Source organism: Leptomonas pyrrhocoris (genome assembly GCF_001293395.1).
Source record: "Leptomonas pyrrhocoris isolate H10 chromosome Unknown, whole genome shotgun sequence".
Classification (NCBI taxonomy): domain Eukaryota; phylum Euglenozoa; class Kinetoplastea; order Trypanosomatida; family Trypanosomatidae; genus Leptomonas; species Leptomonas pyrrhocoris.
Window position 1 is genome coordinate 407,781 of NW_015438358.1, and position 19,322 is coordinate 427,102.

At 53.7% G+C, this 19,322-nt stretch overlaps 8 protein-coding genes across 11 annotated transcripts; all 8 read left to right on the forward strand.

Annotated features, from left to right (window-relative positions):
- Positions 1-444: 444 nt before the first annotated feature.
- On the forward strand, positions 445-2,106 carry ABB37_01172 (hypothetical protein; the record flags this gene model as incomplete). The annotated part of the gene is made up of 1 exon (XM_015797577.1): positions 445-2,106. Exon 1 carries the CDS (start codon positions 673-675, stop codon positions 2,104-2,106), a length of 1,434 nt encoding a protein of 477 aa, XP_015663097.1. The 5' UTR covers positions 445-672.
- A 1,493-nt stretch (positions 2,107-3,599) lies between these two features.
- ABB37_01173 (hypothetical protein) lies at positions 3,600-5,753 on the forward strand (the record flags this gene model as incomplete). 3 transcript variants are annotated; one of them, XM_015797578.1, is made up of 1 exon in its annotated part: positions 3,600-5,753. In XM_015797578.1, exon 1 carries the CDS (start codon positions 4,341-4,343, stop codon positions 5,751-5,753), a length of 1,413 nt encoding a protein of 470 aa, XP_015663098.1. In that variant the 5' UTR covers positions 3,600-4,340. The 3 variants fall into 3 exon arrangements, with proteins under 3 accessions (XP_015663098.1, XP_015663099.1, XP_015663100.1); XM_015797579.1 differs by having other exon boundaries at positions 4,153-5,753; XM_015797580.1 differs by having other exon boundaries at positions 4,161-5,753.
- A 1,292-nt stretch (positions 5,754-7,045) lies between these two features.
- Positions 7,046-8,999, forward strand: ABB37_01174 (hypothetical protein; the record flags this gene model as incomplete). Its single annotated transcript, XM_015797581.1, has 1 exon — positions 7,046-8,999. Exon 1 carries the CDS (start codon positions 7,557-7,559, stop codon positions 8,997-8,999), a length of 1,443 nt encoding a protein of 480 aa, XP_015663101.1. The 5' UTR covers positions 7,046-7,556.
- A 1,166-nt stretch (positions 9,000-10,165) lies between these two features.
- Positions 10,166-12,481, forward strand: ABB37_01175 (hypothetical protein; the record flags this gene model as incomplete). The annotated part of the gene is made up of 1 exon (XM_015797582.1): positions 10,166-12,481. One exon carries the CDS (start codon positions 10,166-10,168, stop codon positions 12,479-12,481), a length of 2,316 nt encoding a protein of 771 aa, XP_015663102.1.
- Positions 12,482-13,246: 765 nt separating this feature from the next.
- Positions 13,247-13,892, forward strand: ABB37_01176 (putative RNA polymerase-like protein; the record flags this gene model as incomplete). 2 transcript variants are annotated; one of them, XM_015797583.1, is made up of 1 exon in its annotated part: positions 13,247-13,892. In XM_015797583.1, the coding sequence occupies exon 1, from the start codon at positions 13,293-13,295 to the stop codon at positions 13,890-13,892; it is 600 nt and encodes a 199-aa protein (XP_015663103.1). In that variant the 5' UTR covers positions 13,247-13,292. The 2 variants fall into 2 exon arrangements, with proteins under 2 accessions (XP_015663103.1, XP_015663104.1); XM_015797584.1 differs by having other exon boundaries at positions 13,266-13,892.
- Positions 13,893-14,362: 470 nt separating this feature from the next.
- On the forward strand, positions 14,363-14,812 carry ABB37_01177 (hypothetical protein; the record flags this gene model as incomplete). Its single annotated transcript, XM_015797585.1, has 1 exon — positions 14,363-14,812. One exon carries the CDS (start codon positions 14,363-14,365, stop codon positions 14,810-14,812), a length of 450 nt encoding a protein of 149 aa, XP_015663105.1.
- A 571-nt stretch (positions 14,813-15,383) lies between these two features.
- On the forward strand, positions 15,384-17,554 carry ABB37_01178 (hypothetical protein; the record flags this gene model as incomplete). Its single annotated transcript, XM_015797586.1, has 1 exon — positions 15,384-17,554. Exon 1 carries the CDS (start codon positions 15,890-15,892, stop codon positions 17,552-17,554), a length of 1,665 nt encoding a protein of 554 aa, XP_015663106.1. The 5' UTR covers positions 15,384-15,889.
- Positions 17,555-18,221: 667 nt separating this feature from the next.
- Positions 18,222-19,077, forward strand: ABB37_01179 (putative polypeptide deformylase-like protein; the record flags this gene model as incomplete). The annotated part of the gene is made up of 1 exon (XM_015797587.1): positions 18,222-19,077. Exon 1 carries the CDS (start codon positions 18,262-18,264, stop codon positions 19,075-19,077), a length of 816 nt encoding a protein of 271 aa, XP_015663107.1. The 5' UTR covers positions 18,222-18,261.
- Between the last annotated feature and the right edge of the window lie 245 nt (positions 19,078-19,322).

Genomic DNA, 19,322 nt, shown 5'->3' on the forward strand with positions numbered 1-19,322 from the left:
CGCAAACTAGTTTCATGATATATATTTTCACCGCCGACGTCTCGACGGTGCCGCAGAGGACCTCGCGAAGGCAAACACACACACACATACAAGAAAACGAACTGCTCACAACTTGGGACCAGGCGTCAACAATGCGCTTTGTGCCACCCTCGACTATACCAATATGCTCCGCTAGACAGATCAATACCCCTGACTGTTCCCCCCCCCCCTCCCCGCCGTCTTCAGGACCAAGGAATGACGAGCCTTTACATCTCTCCCATGTCACTCGCTCCTAGGTTTTTTTTCTGTCCGTTTCTCTCGTTTCTCTTTTCTCTGCTTTTCTTTGTTTCGACCACTTCTCCACACTATATTTGTATCGTGGAACGCCTCGTTCCTGTTTGTTTTAACGCGCTGCCCTGCTCGTCTGCTGACTTTTTTGTTCTTTGTCTTTCACCAACGCTATTCAGCTCGTCAACTTCGGTGCTTTTTGTTTGTTGTGACAACTTGTGCATAGTCAGTGCGATCTTTATTATTTCTGGTAATTACCTTTCCATCCTCCTCCTTTCACTTCCAAAAACTGGAACCCACTTCTCCCCTACGGTGTATATCGGCGAGTTACTAGCTCCTCTTTCTGCCTCGCATTCTATTATTATTTTTTAAACGATAACCGTTGTGTACCTCTCACTCCACAGGATGTCGACCACCACTGCCGTCCAGCAGCTCCCTCTCTTCCAGCCCATTACGGCCAAGTCGGAGGAGCGCATTACGCAAATGTACGAGGAGATTAAGCGACTTTACCAACCGCTCCCGGTGCTCTTCCAGCGTGCCATCGACCACGGCACGTCGGAGCTGCCCACCCCGCAGAACGACGTCCGGCTCATCTGCTACGCCTTCCTCGTGGCCCGCAACTGGAATGTGAAGGAGGCGGTGCAGATGGCGCAGGAGGCCATTCGCTTCATCGAGAAATTCCGCCTCGGCGATCTCAGCATGTTCCCTTCGGGTTACAGCATCCGCGGCTACGACGAGGCGAAGGTGGCGTCGCTCTTAGGGGCACCGTGGGGATCGACGAATAGCGAGCTCTACCGCTGCATGAGCACCATGGCCTCACTGTCGATGACAGGCTTCCACTACTGGGACCGCCGCGGGTTGCCGGTTGCGTACTGGTTGGCCGGTCGCGTGCAGACGCACACGATGCTGAAGAAGGCCAAGGCGCAGTTGCCGGTGGGCACGACGGTGGAGGACTACTTCCAGCTCTTCGGGGGTGGCGTGGTGGAAACGGGCTGGTACCTGTGTGCCTACCAGGACACCGTCCTCGCGTCCAACCCGCAGCCCGGCATCGACATGGGCGCCCCCCGCCGCAATTTCTGCACGGTCGTGGTGGACTGCAAAGGCTTGAACTACAAGATGATCGACAGGCCGCTGCTGGAGAAGGTAAAGGCGACGCTGCAGCAGATGAACTGCGTCTTCGCCGACTTCATCCACCGCGTGCTCGTTGTGAACTGCCCGCCCATGGTAAAGTTTGCCTACACGCTGCTCAAGTCCGCGCTGACGGAGGGCATCCAGCAGAAGTTGACCTTTCTCGCGCCAGAGAACTCCGTGGCGGCGCTCGACGCCATCATTGGGCTGGAGCGGGTGCCGAGCTTCATGGGCGGTCGATGCAACTGCCCGGGCGGCTGCTTACCGTGCTACAACCCGAACGCGTCGCTGAGCTCGGAGGAGGTCGTCGGTGAAGGCGACCTCGTGACGGAGGACATTAAACTCGGCGCGGGCACGAAGCACGAGAAGGTGTTTGAGCTGGCGCAAGGGGAGGAGGTGATTTGGGAATTCTCCACGACGAAAGGCACCGACGTGCGCTTCTGGGTAATGTTCTACCCCAAGCAGGCCGGCATCTCGACCGACGTCAAGAAGGGACGGATGCGGGTGAAGATCGATAAGTCGGTGAGGCGCACGACAGCGGAGAACCCCGTGGTGAAGCAGGAAAAGCTGAAGGACGGCGCGGACAGCTTCATGGCCCCCGAAGACGGCATTTTGCAGCTCGTGTGGGACAACAGCCGCGCCATGGTGCACGACAAATCAATACAGATGCGTGTGTACAAGTCCGATCCGATACTTGAGGTAGCGGAGTAAGATTGCTGGGTCGCGTCTTGCTAGTGCTCACAAGCTGAGTTCCTCTCACGCTGCCCTCACTCGTCCCCGTTCTGTCGCTTGCGAGTCAACCCAGCATTGTTCTTGATTTTCGTCGCGTTGCACGGAATGAGAAGCGGGGTACGGCGTTTTTTCAAAGCGTGTATCCGGCTTCGTAGACGATGTTGTAAGAGGGAGGAAAAAGAAGAAGAAGAGATACTGCTGTAGCCCTCACACACGAGAGACAACGATGTTGTGGAGCTTCAATTACCTTCTCGCTATTTGTTAGTCGTGCCGTTTACGTGCGTTTTGCTTTGTTCTGTCTCAACCCGTTATTGAATTTTATTTTCGGCTGACTTCAGCCCATCTTTTTGGCGCAGTTCGGATTCCTGTACTTGTTTTTGTTTTTGCTGGTGTGTTGGTTACTTCTTTGCTCTTTGTTGTTGTCGTTTTTGTGGTCTCACCTATCCCGGGGCCAGACTTCCTACTGGCGCTGCGTCGTGTCTTGTGCCCTTCTCGTTGGAGTCGTTTTCGTGACTACTGCGTTTAAGCGCTGACCTCCTCATTATGTATACGCGCGTGGCAAAAGCACTTGTGCGTCCCTTGTCCAACACCTCTCTTGTTTTTCCTTTTTCTATTGTTTGTCCTCCTGTTCCGACTACTCGCAGTGCACGGGCTTTCCGGTGTGGCGTTGCCGAAGTAACACCCCCCGCGTTTGTTCCTTCCGAATCGAACAGATGGGTGTCCACTTTTGCTTGTTTCCCCATTCTCTCCTGCTTTTTTCTTCATTGTATCACCTGTGTGTATGTGCAAAGGCCTTTCTGTTCTGTTTCGAGTTTTTTCTCATAACCTGCGCGCGTCGGTGGAGCCGCGTCTCTGTGAATACGTTACATTTTCTTCTTTCGAACTTTCTCCGGTTCTTTTTCCCAATCATTCAGCGTTCCACTCTTGCCCGAAAACTGCTGTTCTTCGTGTTGAAGTGTGAATGGCGCACCGCGGCGGCTTTTCTTCATGTGCTCACCTCTCCATTTCGCTTTTGCTTTTGGTTTCAGTGTTAAAATGTGGAAAACAGCAATCGTTAACTTAAAAGGAAAGGCGTTACGGGCAGTGGCTTTCTTTGGTCGCTTTTCTTCTCCTGGCAGACAAAACGGCTGTCAATCGCTGCTCTGCCGACGAGCAGTTATGTGGGTAGCTACAACCATGTATGCAAGCTGCGTGTCTAGGCGGACAAGATACCGGTGTGGCGAGAGCGAGCGAGCAGCGTGCCTCTTTGGATCGACGAACCAAACAAAAAGATCAAGACCAAATGCTGCCTGTATTTATCTGTGCGACTTCCCAGTCTGCTTTTCCATCGTGTGTAGATGTCAGGCGTGAAGGCGTACAACAACGAGAGGCCTCCCCCCCCCCCCCCGACCCCTCTCTTCTCTGTGTGTGTGTGTGTGTGTGTGTGTGCTGCCGTCATTCGTGTTCCTCTCCTTTTTTATCTTTTGTTTTTCAGCGCGTCGTGATGAACCGTGCGTAACGCTGAGCAGGTTGAGGAGTTTTTGCTCCCGCATCAAAAAAGGGAGAAACAGATGAAAGGAAAAGGTCTCTCTTTCTCTATCTATGTATATGTATTTGAGTTAGTGTACACGTTACATTATCTTGATCCGTAGGAACGTGTTTTTGATTTTGTTTTCTGTTTCTTTTCACTGACAAACGAAGATACGAACCAACCGCAAAGGTCCTTTCGGATTCGAAGGAACCGAACACAGCGCACACGTTCCCAGAAGAGAGCGGCTTGTGTTCTTTGCCTCCCCTTCGCTCTTGCGAGAAGAGCTGCGTGGAGTGCTCTCTTCAAACGTCTGCCGCCTCTACGATGTGACGGCGAGCGTGAGGTGAGATTATTCCCCTCTGTGCCATTATGCCTATTTCATGAAGCAACAGGCACACATACACACACAAATAGAAATGAGTTTTTTCCTGCTTCTACTCGTGCTTCTTCTTCTTCCCCTTCTCGTCTTCTCTCAATCGTTGCCTTCTCATTCGGTATAATGAATGGGTCACTCGAGCACATCAGAGATTACTATTTTTAGTATTCATTAGCGTTCCTGCTCTTCTATAGCCGACCGCCATCGCAACAGCAGTCCAGACGGACGCACAAACTCGCAGAGCTCTGCACCTACTCCCTCTCTCTCTCCCCCTCCAAAAAGCATACACATTGCAGGCATTCCAAAAAGAAGAACAGCGACGGCATCATGACCGAAGTGCACGGTAAGAAAATGTATCGCTTTGCGAAGCTCACCCCTGAGCGAGAAGAAAAGATCACGGAGATGGTGGAGCTGATGAAGAGTAGTTTCGACCCCCTGCCAAAGCAGCTCCTGCGCCTGGAGCACTTCGCACCCTCCACGCCAGACTCCCCAACTCGGCAAAGCAGCACGCGTCTCTACTGTTATATGTTTCTGCAGGCGCGCGAGTGGAACGTGCAGAAGGCGTTTGCGATGATGAAGCAATCGGTGGCGTTTCGCAACAAGAACAAACTTGACGAGCGGGGGGAGCTGCCGCCTGCCATTCCAGTTCGCGGGTGGGACATGGAGGCGATCCACAAGTTCATGGATACTCCCGAGCGACAAATGGATGACGAAATCGGCCGAATCACGGCTGCGACGCGCGCCTTTCTAGAGATGGGTTTCCATTGCTGGGACCGGAATGGGCTGCCCATCTTTTACATGATGCTGGGCAGTGTGAAGGCACGTACGGGGATTAAGAAGCTGAAGCAAATGGCGAAGATCGGCGAGACACCGCTGGACCTGTGCTGGAAGGTCCTGCAGCACACCATGGGGGTTGGCGAAGCACTGGCTGTGTACCAGCAACTGAGCTACGAGCGTGGCACGCTTGCCGTCGACGCCGCAGAGGGGCACATTCGCGCGTGCAACATTGTGCTCGACATGAAAGGCTTCACCTTCCGTCTCATCTGGAAACCCGCGATTGATCTCATGCGGGGTGCTCTGAAGCTGCTCTTTCAGTACTACCCCGACTGCGTCCATCGCATTTTCGTGGTGAACTGCCCGACGACGATCATGTGCGGCTACAAGCTGATCCGGCCCACCCTCCCTGCCTCGGTGCAGCGCAAGGTCATCTTTGCCGGCCCCAGCGATACCCTCAGCGCCCTTTCTCTCCTGATCGATCCGAAGTACATACCGGAGCGCTATGGTGGCCAGTGCCGGTGCGAGGGCGGCTGTTTCGCCTCGCACGAGGTCGGCGGCGCGTCGCACGGCGACGACAAGGAGAGTGATCCGAGCGAGGTGGGCGACGTCGTGACGGAGGACATCACCGTCACGGCCGGCTCCGACTATTGCCGCGTCTTTGCGCTTGAAAGGGAGGACACGGTGGCGTGGGACTTCGCGGCGACGCAGGGCAAAGGGGTCGCCTTCACCGTGTACTTCATCCCGGCAGCGGAGGCGGCCGATATGCAGTGGAGCACCGTGAGCGCGAAGAAACTGGAGCCGCACACAATCGCGAATAGTCACACCGTGAGCGGCGCGGATACGTTTGTAGCGAAGGAGCAAGGAACGCTGGTGTTGATGTGGGCCAATCGGAAGTCGTGGTTCTCGTCCAAGTACATTCAGCTGCGCGTCTACAAGGAAACAACGGCGACTGTGAACGGTTAGGCGAAACTGAGGAGTCAATCAATCGAATTACAACGACATTTGTTTTGGCTCATCACCGTGCGTGACGGCTGCGGATCATGGAAACGTCCCTGGAGGGCATTCCCTCGGCTCTCGGTCGTATCGTCGGACGGATTTTGTTTTCCCTTTACTGCCTATTTTTGTTTTCTTCGGCTTGTTTCTCTGCCTTTACGTGATCTCTTTTTCTCTAATTTCGGTATACGACACATCGCGTCGTCGTGTCATCTTCGCAGTCTCCTTTTCTTGTTTGTTTCTCTGTGAATAATAATTTTTCTGTCCTGTATATATATATATATTTCTACCTGTAACACCTTGTGTTCGCCAAACGTGCAGCTCTGCAACGTCATGTGTACATCCGCACGCACACGCATAATGCGATGTGTGTGGCCTTTCAGATCAGTGACAATACGCACTCTATAGCACGGCGCTCTCCTCTTCTACATTATTACGTTGCCGAAAGAAAAGATGGAGCGAAGTTGGACCTCGCCGCCAATGTTGCTATCTCTTTTTTTTTCTGTATATATATATATATATATCTGTGTGTGTGTCTTTTCATGACTTCTTCTCATGTTTTATAAGCGTATATATTTCCGATGAACGTATGTGAACAGATCTGTCTTGTTTATTGTTGTTATTGTGATGTTGTTACAGGCATTGATACTGACAAAGTGTCTTTCTCCCCTTTGCCTTTTCGCCTGACAACTGTCTCCTGTCTTCTCATTCGACATCTTTGCCCTTGTGCCTTGTGGACACGCAAAAGACGAAGGAAGTGACTCAAATCTTCTTTTTTCAAAACCTTTATTTTTTCTATCTGATTCTTCCTCACTACGATTCCTTGGGGGTTTTTTGTTCTTGTTCTGCACGCGCGTGTTGTGGAGTTCGCTCTATACACCTGCGCAGTGGATTCTTCGTTGTCAAGACAGCAACAACAACAAAAAGAATTGGTAGCATTTGAGATGGCAGGGCTCGGGAAAACCTTCGCGAACGTGCTGACCAAGAGTGCGTTACCGAGCACCCCGAGCGCGGCAGCCAAAGTGAATGTGATGCGACCAAAACAACATGCATCTGTTTCGGATCCCACACGCCCCCAAAAGAGAGCAACACGGCGCTTGGTATTTCAACAGACGAACAAACGCGATCGGTCGGCCCGATTTGTTTCCCCTGTGCTGCCTCTGTCTTCATCTCCCTTTTCTCCCCTCTTCTTTTGCCCTCTTCCCCCTCCCCCCTCCCGTTGAGTTTTCAAATCCGCCTCTATTGGCTTTGCGACTTCGCGAAGCGAAACAGCAGTCCGTGCGCTTTGGTTTCTCTCTCGACGCTAAAGAAACACCCCATGTATCGGGAAACTTGATACGTGTTTCTTTTCTGGAGTTCTTCTCTCTTTGCCATACGCAGACACGCCAGGAAGGAAGCTGTGTGTGTACAGACACTCTAAAGCTTCTGCCCTCAAACAGTTTTTTTTTATACTTCTGTGCTCACTGTAGAATTAGGAAACTGTCGAGCCTTGCGAATCCTTAATTCACCCCTGTTTCTTGAACAAAGTTCTTATTTACTTCTCCGGTTCATTGGTAGATGATGACCATTGCACAACAAGAAAGCAGAAGCTGATCTCTTTGAGTTCGGAGTTCTTTCGCATCTTTGTCGTCTGTGGCGGTCGCTCCCTCCGGTCTTTTCTTCGTTGCTCTTCGCCCGTTTATTGTTTTATGTGGTACAAAGCCTGCTCATTGCCGGTGCAACCGTTGCTTTCCATCCCTCTTTTTTTTTCGAGTACACGCAAAACTCTTCGCCATGGTGAAAGTGGAAGACATCCCCGAGTCGGTGCCGGAGATGGCGACTCTCACGGCAGAGAAAGAAGAGCTGATCCAGGAATTTTCCCGCAAGGTGGACGAGCTCTTCAAGGAAAAGACACCGTTCTACATTGCTCGCGAGAGCACGGCTGAGAAGCGGCGCATCTTTGGCTACAAGTTTTTGACGGCGCGCCGCTGGAAAGTGAAGAATGCGCTGGATATGGTGGAGAAGACCGTGGCCTTCCGTGCTCAGCACAACATGGACGACTGGAAGCTGTTCCCGTGTGCGTTTCCGCTGAAGGGTTACGATGAGGGGGCGCTATGCGAGATGCTCAAGACGATCCCGGGCTGCGACGCCCTCTTTCCTCGCGAGGGGGTGAGTGAGGTGGACCTGTGCTACCGCGCTCTCCAAACATCCTACGTGAACGTCTACCACTACTGGGACAAGGAGGGCCACCCTGTGCTGTACGACTGCTGCGGTCGCGCCAACGTCGCTCAGCTACTGCACGACCTCGCCCGCATTACCCCCCCTGGGAAGTCCCTCGGCGATGTGATTGTGCCCTACCACACCTACATGAACGAGGTGCAGTACTACTTGATCGAGTACGCAGATCAAGTCTCGAAGCAGGCGGGCAAGCACCCCATCATGGGCATTACGGTGGTGATGGACATGGAGGGGCTGAGCTTCAAAGTGGTCCGCCGCAGTTTCATTCAGATTGTTCGCGCAATCTTTGAGGTGGACCAAGCCTACTACCCCGAGGTGCTGCATCGCCTCTTCATCCTCAACGCGCCACGCTTTTTCCGTATGGCCTACGACTTCGTGAAGGGAAGTCTGGACGAAAATACGCGCCGCAAGCTCGTCATTAGCTCCGACAAGAGGGAGTCACTCGAGATACTCAAACGCGTAATTGACGAGGACAAGATCCCGCAGGAGCTGGGTGGTAGCTGTCGCTGCGAGAGCGGGTGTCTGCCGCGCTACGTGAAGCCAACAACGACAGAGGCGGCGAGCGAGTCTGGCGCGGGGAGCAGCGTGGCGTCCGACGAGGACGTGCAAAAGGAGGACATTCACCTCAAGGCAGGCAAGGAGTGGTCACACGCCTACGCGCTGCTGGAAGGCGAAGAAGTGACGTGGCAGTTCACGGTGAGCAAGGATGCGGAAGTGGACTTCACAGCTGTCTTTGAGCCGAAGACAGCAGGCAACAGCGAAGAGACCGCTTCTGTGGGTAATAGTGTGAGCTCAAAGAAAGGCTCGTCAACGCAAAAATTAAAGGGAGGAACCGAAGTCGCGATAGAAACGCTGAAACATGAAAAGCTGAGCACGGACGTGGACACGTTCAAGGTCACGCGTACAGGCACGCTGACGTTAACGCTGAGCAACAAACACTCGTGGATGCACGGTAAACAGATTGACTTGCGTATCACTCACACGAAAGCTCTTGAGTAATCGCGAGAGAGGCGAAAACTGTGTTAATCCTCTTCTTTGTTGCTGCCTCATGTCACTTCTGTTTCTTCTCATTTTTCTGAAACTCGTGTCGAGCTGTTTCTCTTATGATAATGAATTAGTTTCACCTTTTTGTTTTTTGCTGGCAACCCCATCATCAATACATCGAGCACTTTTCTTGGTGTCCGGCTCCACACCGATGCCCGTTTCTTCAGGTTTCCTGTTTGCGTTAACTCGTCTTTCGACGTTCCGGTTTCGTTGACGAGTCTTTCAGGTGTGGTATTCGCGCTCCGTTTTTTGTTTTTCAATTGCTGCTCTCTTCTATCTCATTTTTTGGCTCTGTGTACTGTCCCTTTTACGTTCTACATGTGTACGTCGCTGGGAGATCTGTTTTGCAGCCTTAGCATTACAAACTAGAAAGAAAGGTGTATCAGAGGACGTGACGAGTGCTGATTTGCACAGTGTACCACAACCCCAACTTGTAGCAGCAGATAAAAGGACGCAGCTCTTGTTGATCGATGCTCCATGTTCTCGAGCAGAACCAGGTGAGTCTGGTAATGAAACCTCCATCGTTCTCCTTCTCCTCCTCTGCTTTGCTAGAGCATATTCCTTTCTTTTTTGACCTTTTCCCCTCCTCCCCCCACCCTCTTCCGCTGGCAAACTCGCAGGCGAGAAGTGGACTTGACATTATCGCAAACTGTGTTTTAACACACAGGCGGAAATCACGATTAACCGTAGCGACGCTGTTAGCTGACGAGTTGGTTTTATTTTTTTTTCTTCGAAATAGCAACGGACTCGTGAATGGATATACATGAATGTAAACTGCATTCTCTTGATGATTTCTTTATGCCTGTATCCTCGGCCTTCCTGAGGTAAAAAAGCCATCTGTAAACCTTGTCCTCAAAAGCGTTTCTTTGTTGCTTTGCGTGTTTTTATCATCATTATTATTATTTTGTGCCTTCGTAGCGGAAAAACAACGACTGGATCGTCCTCATCTTTTTCCTTTGCATCTGTACATTCCTTTGAAGCGGAGTAGGTGATGTAACTTGCTAAGTAAATCACTTTCGTCGCTATTGCGTGAGATGTCGTAGTGTTTGTGTTTTCTCGCTGATCTCTTCAATCCTAGCCTTACCCTAATATAGTAACGGTTTTTATCCTTCGCGTCGGCCATGAGCGATTCAAGGCTCTCGGCGACGCTGCGTGGCGGTGGTGCGTACGACGATGCAGCACTGATAGCCGCCAAAACAGACTGCATCGAGCTAACCGACGAGGACGAAGACAGCGTGACGTCCACCATCGAGGCGCTGCAACACCGACTGAAACGACTCGCGGAGCGCAAGGACGAGGGCGACGGAGTGCACTGGCCAGCAGACGAGCTGATCCAGTCCACGAGTGCCACCGAGTTCCTCTCCTACTTCTCGTACGGGCTCACACCTGGCGAGGTCCGCTACCTTATTTATTGCTATCTCAAATCCACCAGCATGAGTGTACCGAAAGCACTGGAGGGACTCACAAGAACAGTCCACTTTCGTAGAAAGCAGAACTTGGATAAGATGGCGCTCTTTCCATGTTTGATTAGCATGAGTGGGTTCGATCAACTCTCCATGTGCGAGGAGTTGGGCATCCCTTTTATCCACAACTTGACCTCTGGCAAGCGCTACGTTGACGCAGAGGGTCGCCTTCGGTTGGAGCAGACCCAAATGGACTACTACAACGTGCCGTACGACGACCTCTATGCCCACCTCACCACCGGCGCCGAGAACCCGACTGCTGCCTCTCTGCTAACCCCGTGTACCCTCGGCGACTCGGCCCCTGCGTTGGAAGACGGAGCCAGTCGTGGCACCAACGGGAGTAGCCGAAATGCTCGGGGGGCTAGGGAGGAAAACCTCGGCTCTCGGCGAAATTTCGTGGCCTCCCTAACCGGCAACGACGGCGATGCGCGCAGGAAGGAGTCGGGTGTGGGCGAAAACAACAACAAGAGTACGAGTGCCAACGGCATTTTTGCCAGCCTGCGAGCTTTCATTCCTTTCCATTTGTTTGACCACGCCAAGGACAAAGAAAAGCCGAACCAGTCGGAGCCGCACTCGCGCACGGACAGCTTTGGGTCACGAAGCCCAGACCGGCGACAGATGGGTGGTTTCTTTTCGTCCCAGTCGCTCAGCGGCGGCAGCCACAGCGGCAGTTTCAACGGCGACGACGACGTGGCGGATGATCAGTCCGCGGCGAATCAGGGCGCGGTCTTACTGAACCCAACCGCAACTGGTGAAGCGCTGACGGGCAACCCCTACACTCTCTACGCGGATAGCTTGAACTTCCACGGCATCTTGGAGCCGATTGTTGCGGTGATAACGAAGCACGTACCCTTCGCGTTTCACTACTGGGACCGCGACGGACACCCGATCATGTACTGTCGATTGGGTGGCTTGAATTCGAAGCGGTTGATGCGTGACCTTTTTGCCCTCACCCCGATCGACGCCGAACCACGTGCCCTGGCGCTCCTCTTCAACACCTACGCCCTCGCCGTTCTGTGGCAGCTCATCCGCTATTGTAATCGAAAAAATCAGCAAAGCAATCAAATCCACGATGCCCTTCTCTCCGATGTGCAACGAGGCGACCGCAGCAGGAGTGCCTCTCGGCAGGCGGAGGGGTTGTTCCGCAAGAAGGCGCCGATGGGCTCGTGCGTGGTCGTTGTAGACTGCGCTGGGCTTCACCTTCATCGCTACCTATACAAACCCCTCATCGTCATGGTCAAGTCGATTGTGAGTTTGAACGTGCGGCACTACCCAGAGCTTCTACACCATGCGTACGTCACAAACTGCCGTGGCATGATGAGTTTCTCGTATTTGGTGATTCGCAGCTTGCTGAGCGAGGAGACGCGGCAGAAGGTGACGTTTTGCAGTCAGCACAATAGCGCATCCACGCTGCTGGAGAACATCAGCAGCGACTTGCTTCCGCAGGAGTTGGGCGGCAAGTGTCAATGTCCGGGTGGTTGTATTCCGTCCATCGCGGCGACCATGCGAGGGGCGGAAACGAGCTCGTTGACCCCGGGCTGGCGAGATCGGCAATCTCCCTCGATGTTCCCCACTGAGTCGAGCAGCATGGAGCAGACGGGCGACCACGCGGACGAGAACGAGCTCACCATGCACCGCCTCCACTGCACCGTCGAGAAGCTGAACATGTGGCCGCACGCGTCGCGGACGCTCTCCTTCGCCATGGACGCACACACGGAGATTATTTGGGAGTTTGCGGTGAAGAAGCAGCGGCGAGTAACATTCTCCGTCGTCTTCGTCTCTGCGGCGGATGACGGGGCAGTGATGTCGCTGGTGCCGCGTCGACGCGTGCAGAGCGATGCGGGACATTACATCTGTCCTTCGTTTGGCACCGTCATCTTTCGATGGAGCAACAAACGTAGCTACTTTCGCCGCTGTCGCGTCAACTTGAAAGTATATCGGGAGGAGCAAACCGTGACGTCAATGCAGGTATAGAGTGGTTTCTGGCGGGGAATAGAACACAAAGACACATCTGCGGATGTGCTTCGTGGGCGTGGGGTTGGGTGGTTTAGCTTCACCGCCCCGCAGCTCTCTTTCCTGCCCACTTCGCTTTTTATTTCCGTCTGCGATAAGATGGTCCCTCCTTCCCACTGCTGGACGACAGGACGCTGCGTGGAGACTATCTACGTGAGCCGTTGCCTCCTGTTTTCTAGCTGTCCGTCAAGGTGGTCCGCCTACACTTGTCTACACGAATACACATTCGCGCTCGGGTATCTGTTTTCTGTTTTGTGGCCCATTATAGCTACGGCATTGCCTATACAAGATTTGGAAGGAACCCAACTGCCCCCGTTGACGAACGTATACATTTGACTGTTCCTCTTTAATTATTGTTCTCTCTTGATGCTCTCACCGCACATCTTCGATGTTCGCAGTGCGGCCAACGTCGCAGAGTGACGAATCCTGTTTTTTGCTGTTTTCTTCCCCGTCAATCAAAACGCTGTGTTTTGTGGTCGCACTTCTTTTTTGTTTTCCCTCGCTCCGATTTTCGAGGAAGAGCGCATCTGCCACGTGCAACTATACGTCCACCTATTCTTGTTGAGTCTCCGCTCTCGCCAAAGTCGGTGTCTTCGCTACCCTTCTGAAGGTGCGTTTGTTTATAATTGGGAAAGCTGGGGGGGGGGGAACGATGCTCCTTTAACCGTCTTCGCACTGCCACTCTCCTTCTCTCTTTGACTTTTGCGTTCTCTGTTTTCACGAGCAAGCCCAAATTCCTCAAGCAAGCTCCCGTTGGTTTTGGTAGAAGAAAATGTTCTACAAGATCGTCCTGCAGCGCACCATTAATGTGAAGCCGGCAGACCTTTGCAACACTCTCAACCGTAGCCTTCTCACGTTTCTTCGAGAGGCGGTAGAGGGGAAGCCGCTGCCGCCACCGGACCGCGGTGTTGGTGCGTCGATGGACTACAAGTCGGCTACGAAGTCCTCTGCTGTGGTGATCGCCGTGCTGGACATTTTAAACGCAGAGACGCTGCAGGGCAAGGTGCTGGACGACGGCAGCGTGTCCTTTCGCCTCACCTACGAGGCGATGGTGTTGAAGCTGCACCGCGGCGAGGTCGTGGACTTGCTGGTCAGTGATGTCGACGAGACGGGCTTCTGGGCCAGCGTGTACGGCATCAACAAGCTCTTTGTGAACCGGAATCAAATGGGCGACGATAGTCAGAGCGGCGGGGCAGAGTGGGCATACGAGCCGGAGGCGGCTGCGTGGGTCACCCGCGACGATCGCCGCTCTATCAAGAAGGACACAATGGTTCGCCTCCGCATCATTGCCGAGACGCCGCAGTCGGAGCGCGGCATGGCTGTCGGCACGATTGGCGCCCCTTTTCTCGGCCCTCGCTTGGGAAGCTACTAAACAGTTGTCCGTTGCCGAGGATGGAACGCCTTCTGTGTTCGTTGTGCGCTTGATTTCGATAAGCGTGCATGTTGGATTGACGTTGGGCTGAGTGGCTCTTTGTGGTTGGCGGGATGCAGTGAACGTTTTTGTTGTTGTTGTTGTGCGTTCGGTACACTCCCGGTTTGATTGCGCGTAAGGAATTGCGTTAATTAGAAAATGATCAAAGGAAGAAGGTAAAACTGTGAGAAGGTTGTCTACAACGATAAAACAAGACGGCTTCTCTGTGGAAGATGGAAAGGCTTCAAACGGCGTTTTGCCTCTTTCTCTTTTTTGCCCCCCCCCCCTTTTTTTCTCATTAGACGCCAAAAAAAAGACCCTTCGCTTGACGTGGCTGATGATCCGCTGCTCTTGGCTAGACGAGTACCGCCTCTTTGCTTTCTCTTCACTCAACGCTCTGTTGATTCTTCTTCCTTTCGTGGCGCATCTCGATGCATTCTCTCCCTTCAACCTCGTGCATGGACTCGTACATTTCTGACCCATCACACACACACAAAGAGAAAAGATCAGAGGACACGGCGTTCTCGTCTCTCCGCGGTTCCTCCTTCGCAACTCCTATCCTCTTTTCTTTTTCCCTTTTCCTCGTAGCTTCTGTTTCAATGCCGCAAAGGGAAAAGGAGAAGTCAAACGCTGCTGAAACGGCAGGGAGGACGCAGTTTTGGAAGTGGACGTTGCTCGGCGTCTCCGTGGCGTTGGTCGTTGGGGCGGCGTGGCGGACGGTGTACATGAGCAACCAAAAGGAACTGCAGCTTCGACGTGCGCTGCGCAAGTCGCAGCAGCTGCATGACGCCCTGACGGAAGTCCCCGCTCGGCGGTTCTCGACCTTGGATGTTCGTCCGGCTGCCGCGCAGAAGAATGAGCTGATGGAGCGGTATGCTTAGACACGAAAACGCCAAGTCGGCAGCAGTCGGCAGAAGAAGCACAGATCCGTGAAGTGGAGCTTGCGAGCCTGTTTGATGCGAGCTCAACGGTCGGTGCTGACAGCGAGAGGGCCAGTGACACACCTGCGTTCTCAGGTGACTCCGTTAGGAAGTTGAGCAACGGCAGCAATTCGTGTCAGTTTAAATGCTGTTGTTCGTCACATTACATTACATAATATGGACGTCTTGTCTCTCCAACACACTCTCTGCTGGAGTAAAGGGGAAACGTGAAACCCTTTCTGTAAAGATCGGAGACAGGGCTAGGTGGCAAAGGTGCGAAACAACGCGCCCCTCGCATTCTTTGTTCGCTGCATCCTCTTCACATGCATAAACACGCACACGCACACACACATGAGCATGCGGAGAAGCGTACGTCGTCCACGACGGCTGAGCGCGCCTCCCAATGTTCCTTCGCCTTCAGATTCACCTTTCCCCTCCCGCTTCTCCCTTCCTCTCTCCCTCTCTCCGCTTCTCCGTACTCCTCAACCTGTACCAAACCCCGACATGGCGAAATATATGTTGATCACACCACAGCTTCTCTGTGGAAAAACAATAAAGGTACCCTGTACGTGTCAACGGTATAAAGACTTTGGCATTATTCGTCTCGACGTAACTGAGGCTCTTGCTGCGAGCGTGTGTTCAATCGAAAACTGATATTCGCAACCAGCCGTGTTGTGACGGGGGCTGCTCTTCCTTTGATACGCAAACGGAAATCTGCTGTACTTTTTTAGCTTCAGTTCGGGTTTTTTTTCTCTCTTCAAAATACAATATATACATATATATTTATCAATACGTGCGTGTGTGTGGGACATAACGGAAGGGAGACTGTTGCGTTCTCGGTACGTCTGCCAACGCCGCTGAATGCAGTACTACCAAGGGTGAAGCTGATTTAGTGCCTCTGCCCTTGCCAAGCAAAATACTGTTGGAATTTCCAACGGAGCTCACGGAGAGACCTTACCTCAAGCCACGACACAAGCACACGCATCGTTTTTTCCCTTTCTGGAGCCGTACTTCTCTCCCTCATTGTCGCACCGGAGCATGCAGGCGAACCGCAACCCACTCAATCTTTCCGCCAGCAGCGCGGAAGGCTACCTGACCATGCACGGATATTGGTTACAGGCACCGCTCGCCAATCATGACTCCATCCTAAACTCCGACGACACCAACAGCAGCGGCAGCGTCTGTGCATTAAAGGAACGCAACGGTGCGAGTGAGACGATGGATCCATATTACTTCCCCAATTCAATGCTGCCGGTCTCCTTGCGCGGTCCACTTGTGGAGGACGACGACGAGGAAGACGAGGAAGACGAGGACAAAGTGCTGGAAACGGGCGACATCGGCGATGGAGAGGGAGAGGGAGCGGCGTTTGATTACTACTTTCATCAACAGGGAAGCGGGGCAAGTGCAGGCACCGCGGCACGGCGTTCACAACTAGCGCCGGCTGCTGGCGCAGCGGAAGTGGGGTACGGTGCTGCTGCTGCCATCGTCGAGGACGGACGGGTGCCGGTGGTGGAGGAGGAATCGCTCGGTGATTTGGGCGACATCATCGGCTACGGTGGCGACCGTGGCTCGTTTGTGTGCCGTGTCGCCTTTCCGGCCCATCTCGAGGTTTTCCAATCGCGCGCGCCGTCCGCGACGTCGCCGTGGTCGCTCAGCAACCCGCCACACCGTGACCGCGAAGCTTACAAACGTTACCCCACGCACATCAGCGCCGATGAGCTTTCCTTCGTCTTCACCGCCTACCGCTGCGCCGCCAACAGTGCGCACTGCCAGAGTGCCCACAGCCCCTTTCTCACAGTGGAGGAGGCGCAATACGCAGCGCTGCACCTCGTGCTACCCGATGCAGTCGTCACGCAGAACAGCATGACGGTGGGTCTTTTAATGCCACTGTACAACTGCAGCCTCAAAGAGTTTCTGCAGAGCTTTCTGCTCAACTCGCACAGCGGCAGCAAGTCGATAGGAGACTCGGCGATGTCGAGCACCTATCTCGAGGACACCTTCTCCTCCGAAGACGGCCCCCGTGGTGCCTTCAACAGCGCGGTGAAGTATCGCCCCATCGACTCCGTCGAGGTAATCTGCTGCATCGCGTTTCAGGTGCTGGAGGCCATCGCCTACTTGAATCACCGACTGCCGCACGGCGACGCCTTCAGCGGCTACACACACAACGACTTGCACCTCGACAACGTACTCGTCTCCTACGACGGCGATGTCGCGCTCTGCGACTTTGAGTTGGTCTCGTCAACGCCGTACCCGACGCACAACCCGGAGATACGACGCCTTCCCCCGGCCACGCGGCAGTCCCCGCACGGGCTGTTCAGCGAGACCGCCGACACATGGGCGTTTGGGCTCATGCTGGTCGGTTTGCTGACGGGCGTCGATCCGCTCTTCACGACCAGCATTGTGAACGACTTTAGCGACGGCCCGTTGCTCAGTCGGTGGGACCGCAGTGAGTGCGTGCTCGACTGGGAGAACAACATCAAAGCCCACGTGGAGGGGCTGCTGCTCCTGCAGGACCCAACCGGCCGGCGGCTGAGTGAAGCGGAGAGCATTTTGAGTATTTGTAGCAAGTGTCTCGTGAACCGGAGAGGCGCAGAACCACTGCGTGCGATTGATCTTTTGGAGGAGCCCATGTTCCAGGTCTATCGACGAGACTTTCGTCTGGCAACTCGTACAATCAAGACATGGACAGCCGACAAACATTAGTGACCAGACAGACACACACGCACGCAGCCGGGCACGTTACACGCCATCACTGTATATTACACCAAAAACGGTTTTTGTTTTTGTCCGTTCATTTGTGTTGATGCTTCATGGCGTTTTTTTTTCTCCCTTTTCCTCTCTCTCTTCTGTTGTGTGTGCTTCCTGTTTCAGCTGGCGGCGATGATGGCGTCGCGGCACGACAAAAACTTAGGTGCGTACGCGGGTGCGGTGTTTCTTTTCCTCTCACTCCTTTTTTCTTTCTCGCCGTCGTTGGCGGACTTTCCGCAAACGTGAAGTGGAACCGGAATTCGGCCGAAATGCCAGACAACAATTGGTTCATTCTGACTCCGCTTAAACTATATGCGTTGCGTGGCACACTTCACTTTTCGGCACGGAAGTGGCAGGTCATTTATTCCGCCAAGCACGTTCTGCTGGCTTCGACCGGGAAAACAAACAAAAAAAGAATCGGTCTTCTACCACGTTTGGTGTGAGGGAAGCCCTCTGTTCGTTTGTGCACGCGTGGGGTGCTGTGTTGCAGCTTCGCTCCGGCAAGCGAAGGGCACCCTACGTTTTTAGTTTTCTTTCACGCGATTCGCTATGAGCGGCGGTATTCTCCACGCGTTCCTCCTCTCTTCACTCTTCCTGTTGTTGTTAACGTGAACGGCCAATAAGTAACAAAATTCGAGTATTTGCCGACTTGCCTGATCGCAATGTTGCGGCGAAGCAACGCACTCCGCGTGCTCGTCGGAGCCGCGACGACGCTCTTGCGCTACGCCGATCCGGATCCTCCGTCAGCATCCGCTTCTAAGCGGCTAAAGGACACCGTCGAGGAGTCGCTTGAGAAGGAAGGCAAAGCGCTGGGTCGCGTCGCGTGTTATCCGCACCGCTGCCTGACCCGCCCGGTTCTCCCCGTCTCCGAAGCAGCGGTGCGCTCTCCTCTTTTCATGTCCCGGCTGATGGACATGAGCCAGCTCGCCACCAACCTGCACTGTATCTCCTTCAGCGCTCCCAAAGCTCACTGGGACGCCGCGGTCATCCTCATCAAGAACAACCCGTACGAGAGGGACTTCGAGGTCTGGGTGAACCCGTCCGTCCCCGGCTACGACGACCGCGATGCTGTCGCCCCGATGTACGGCATGTGGGAGAACTGCATTTCATGTGGGTCGACGACGGCGTGGGTGGTGCGACCGCAGCGGATTACGTGCCGCGGGTTGGATCAACACGGGAATGAGAAGATCGAGGTGCTGGACGGCATGCGGGCGCGCTGTCTCATGCACGAGATGGATCACCTCATGGGCAAGACGATCTTTCATCAGACAATGGGCCCGGAGTTTGTGGTGAGCACCGTGGCGATGGGGCAGCGAAACCTGTGGCCGGCGAACTTCCCTTCCGCCGAGGCGTACGTGACGCTGTCGCAGCAGTTCTTCGACTACGTGACGAACACCACGATCATTCCACCAGGAATGGAATGGTGGTATGCGCAGAACATGGCGCAGGAGTTCCACAGCGAGCGCCTTGGCAGTTGAGTTCGGCGTCGATGCTGCGTGAGAGAATAGCATAGGCGGTGCGGATAAGTGTCGTCGTTGGTCCGACATATAGAAGCGGGCTCTTGATCCTTACATATCTATTCATTCTGGACAGATGCAGATTAATAAAACTTGCTCCTCAAAATAATAATAATAAGAAAACACAGTAATGCCTGTCTTTACCTCCTCCAGATTATTTTGTGCGTGCGTGCGTGTGGTCAGGTACGCCACGTTACGGTTTAGGC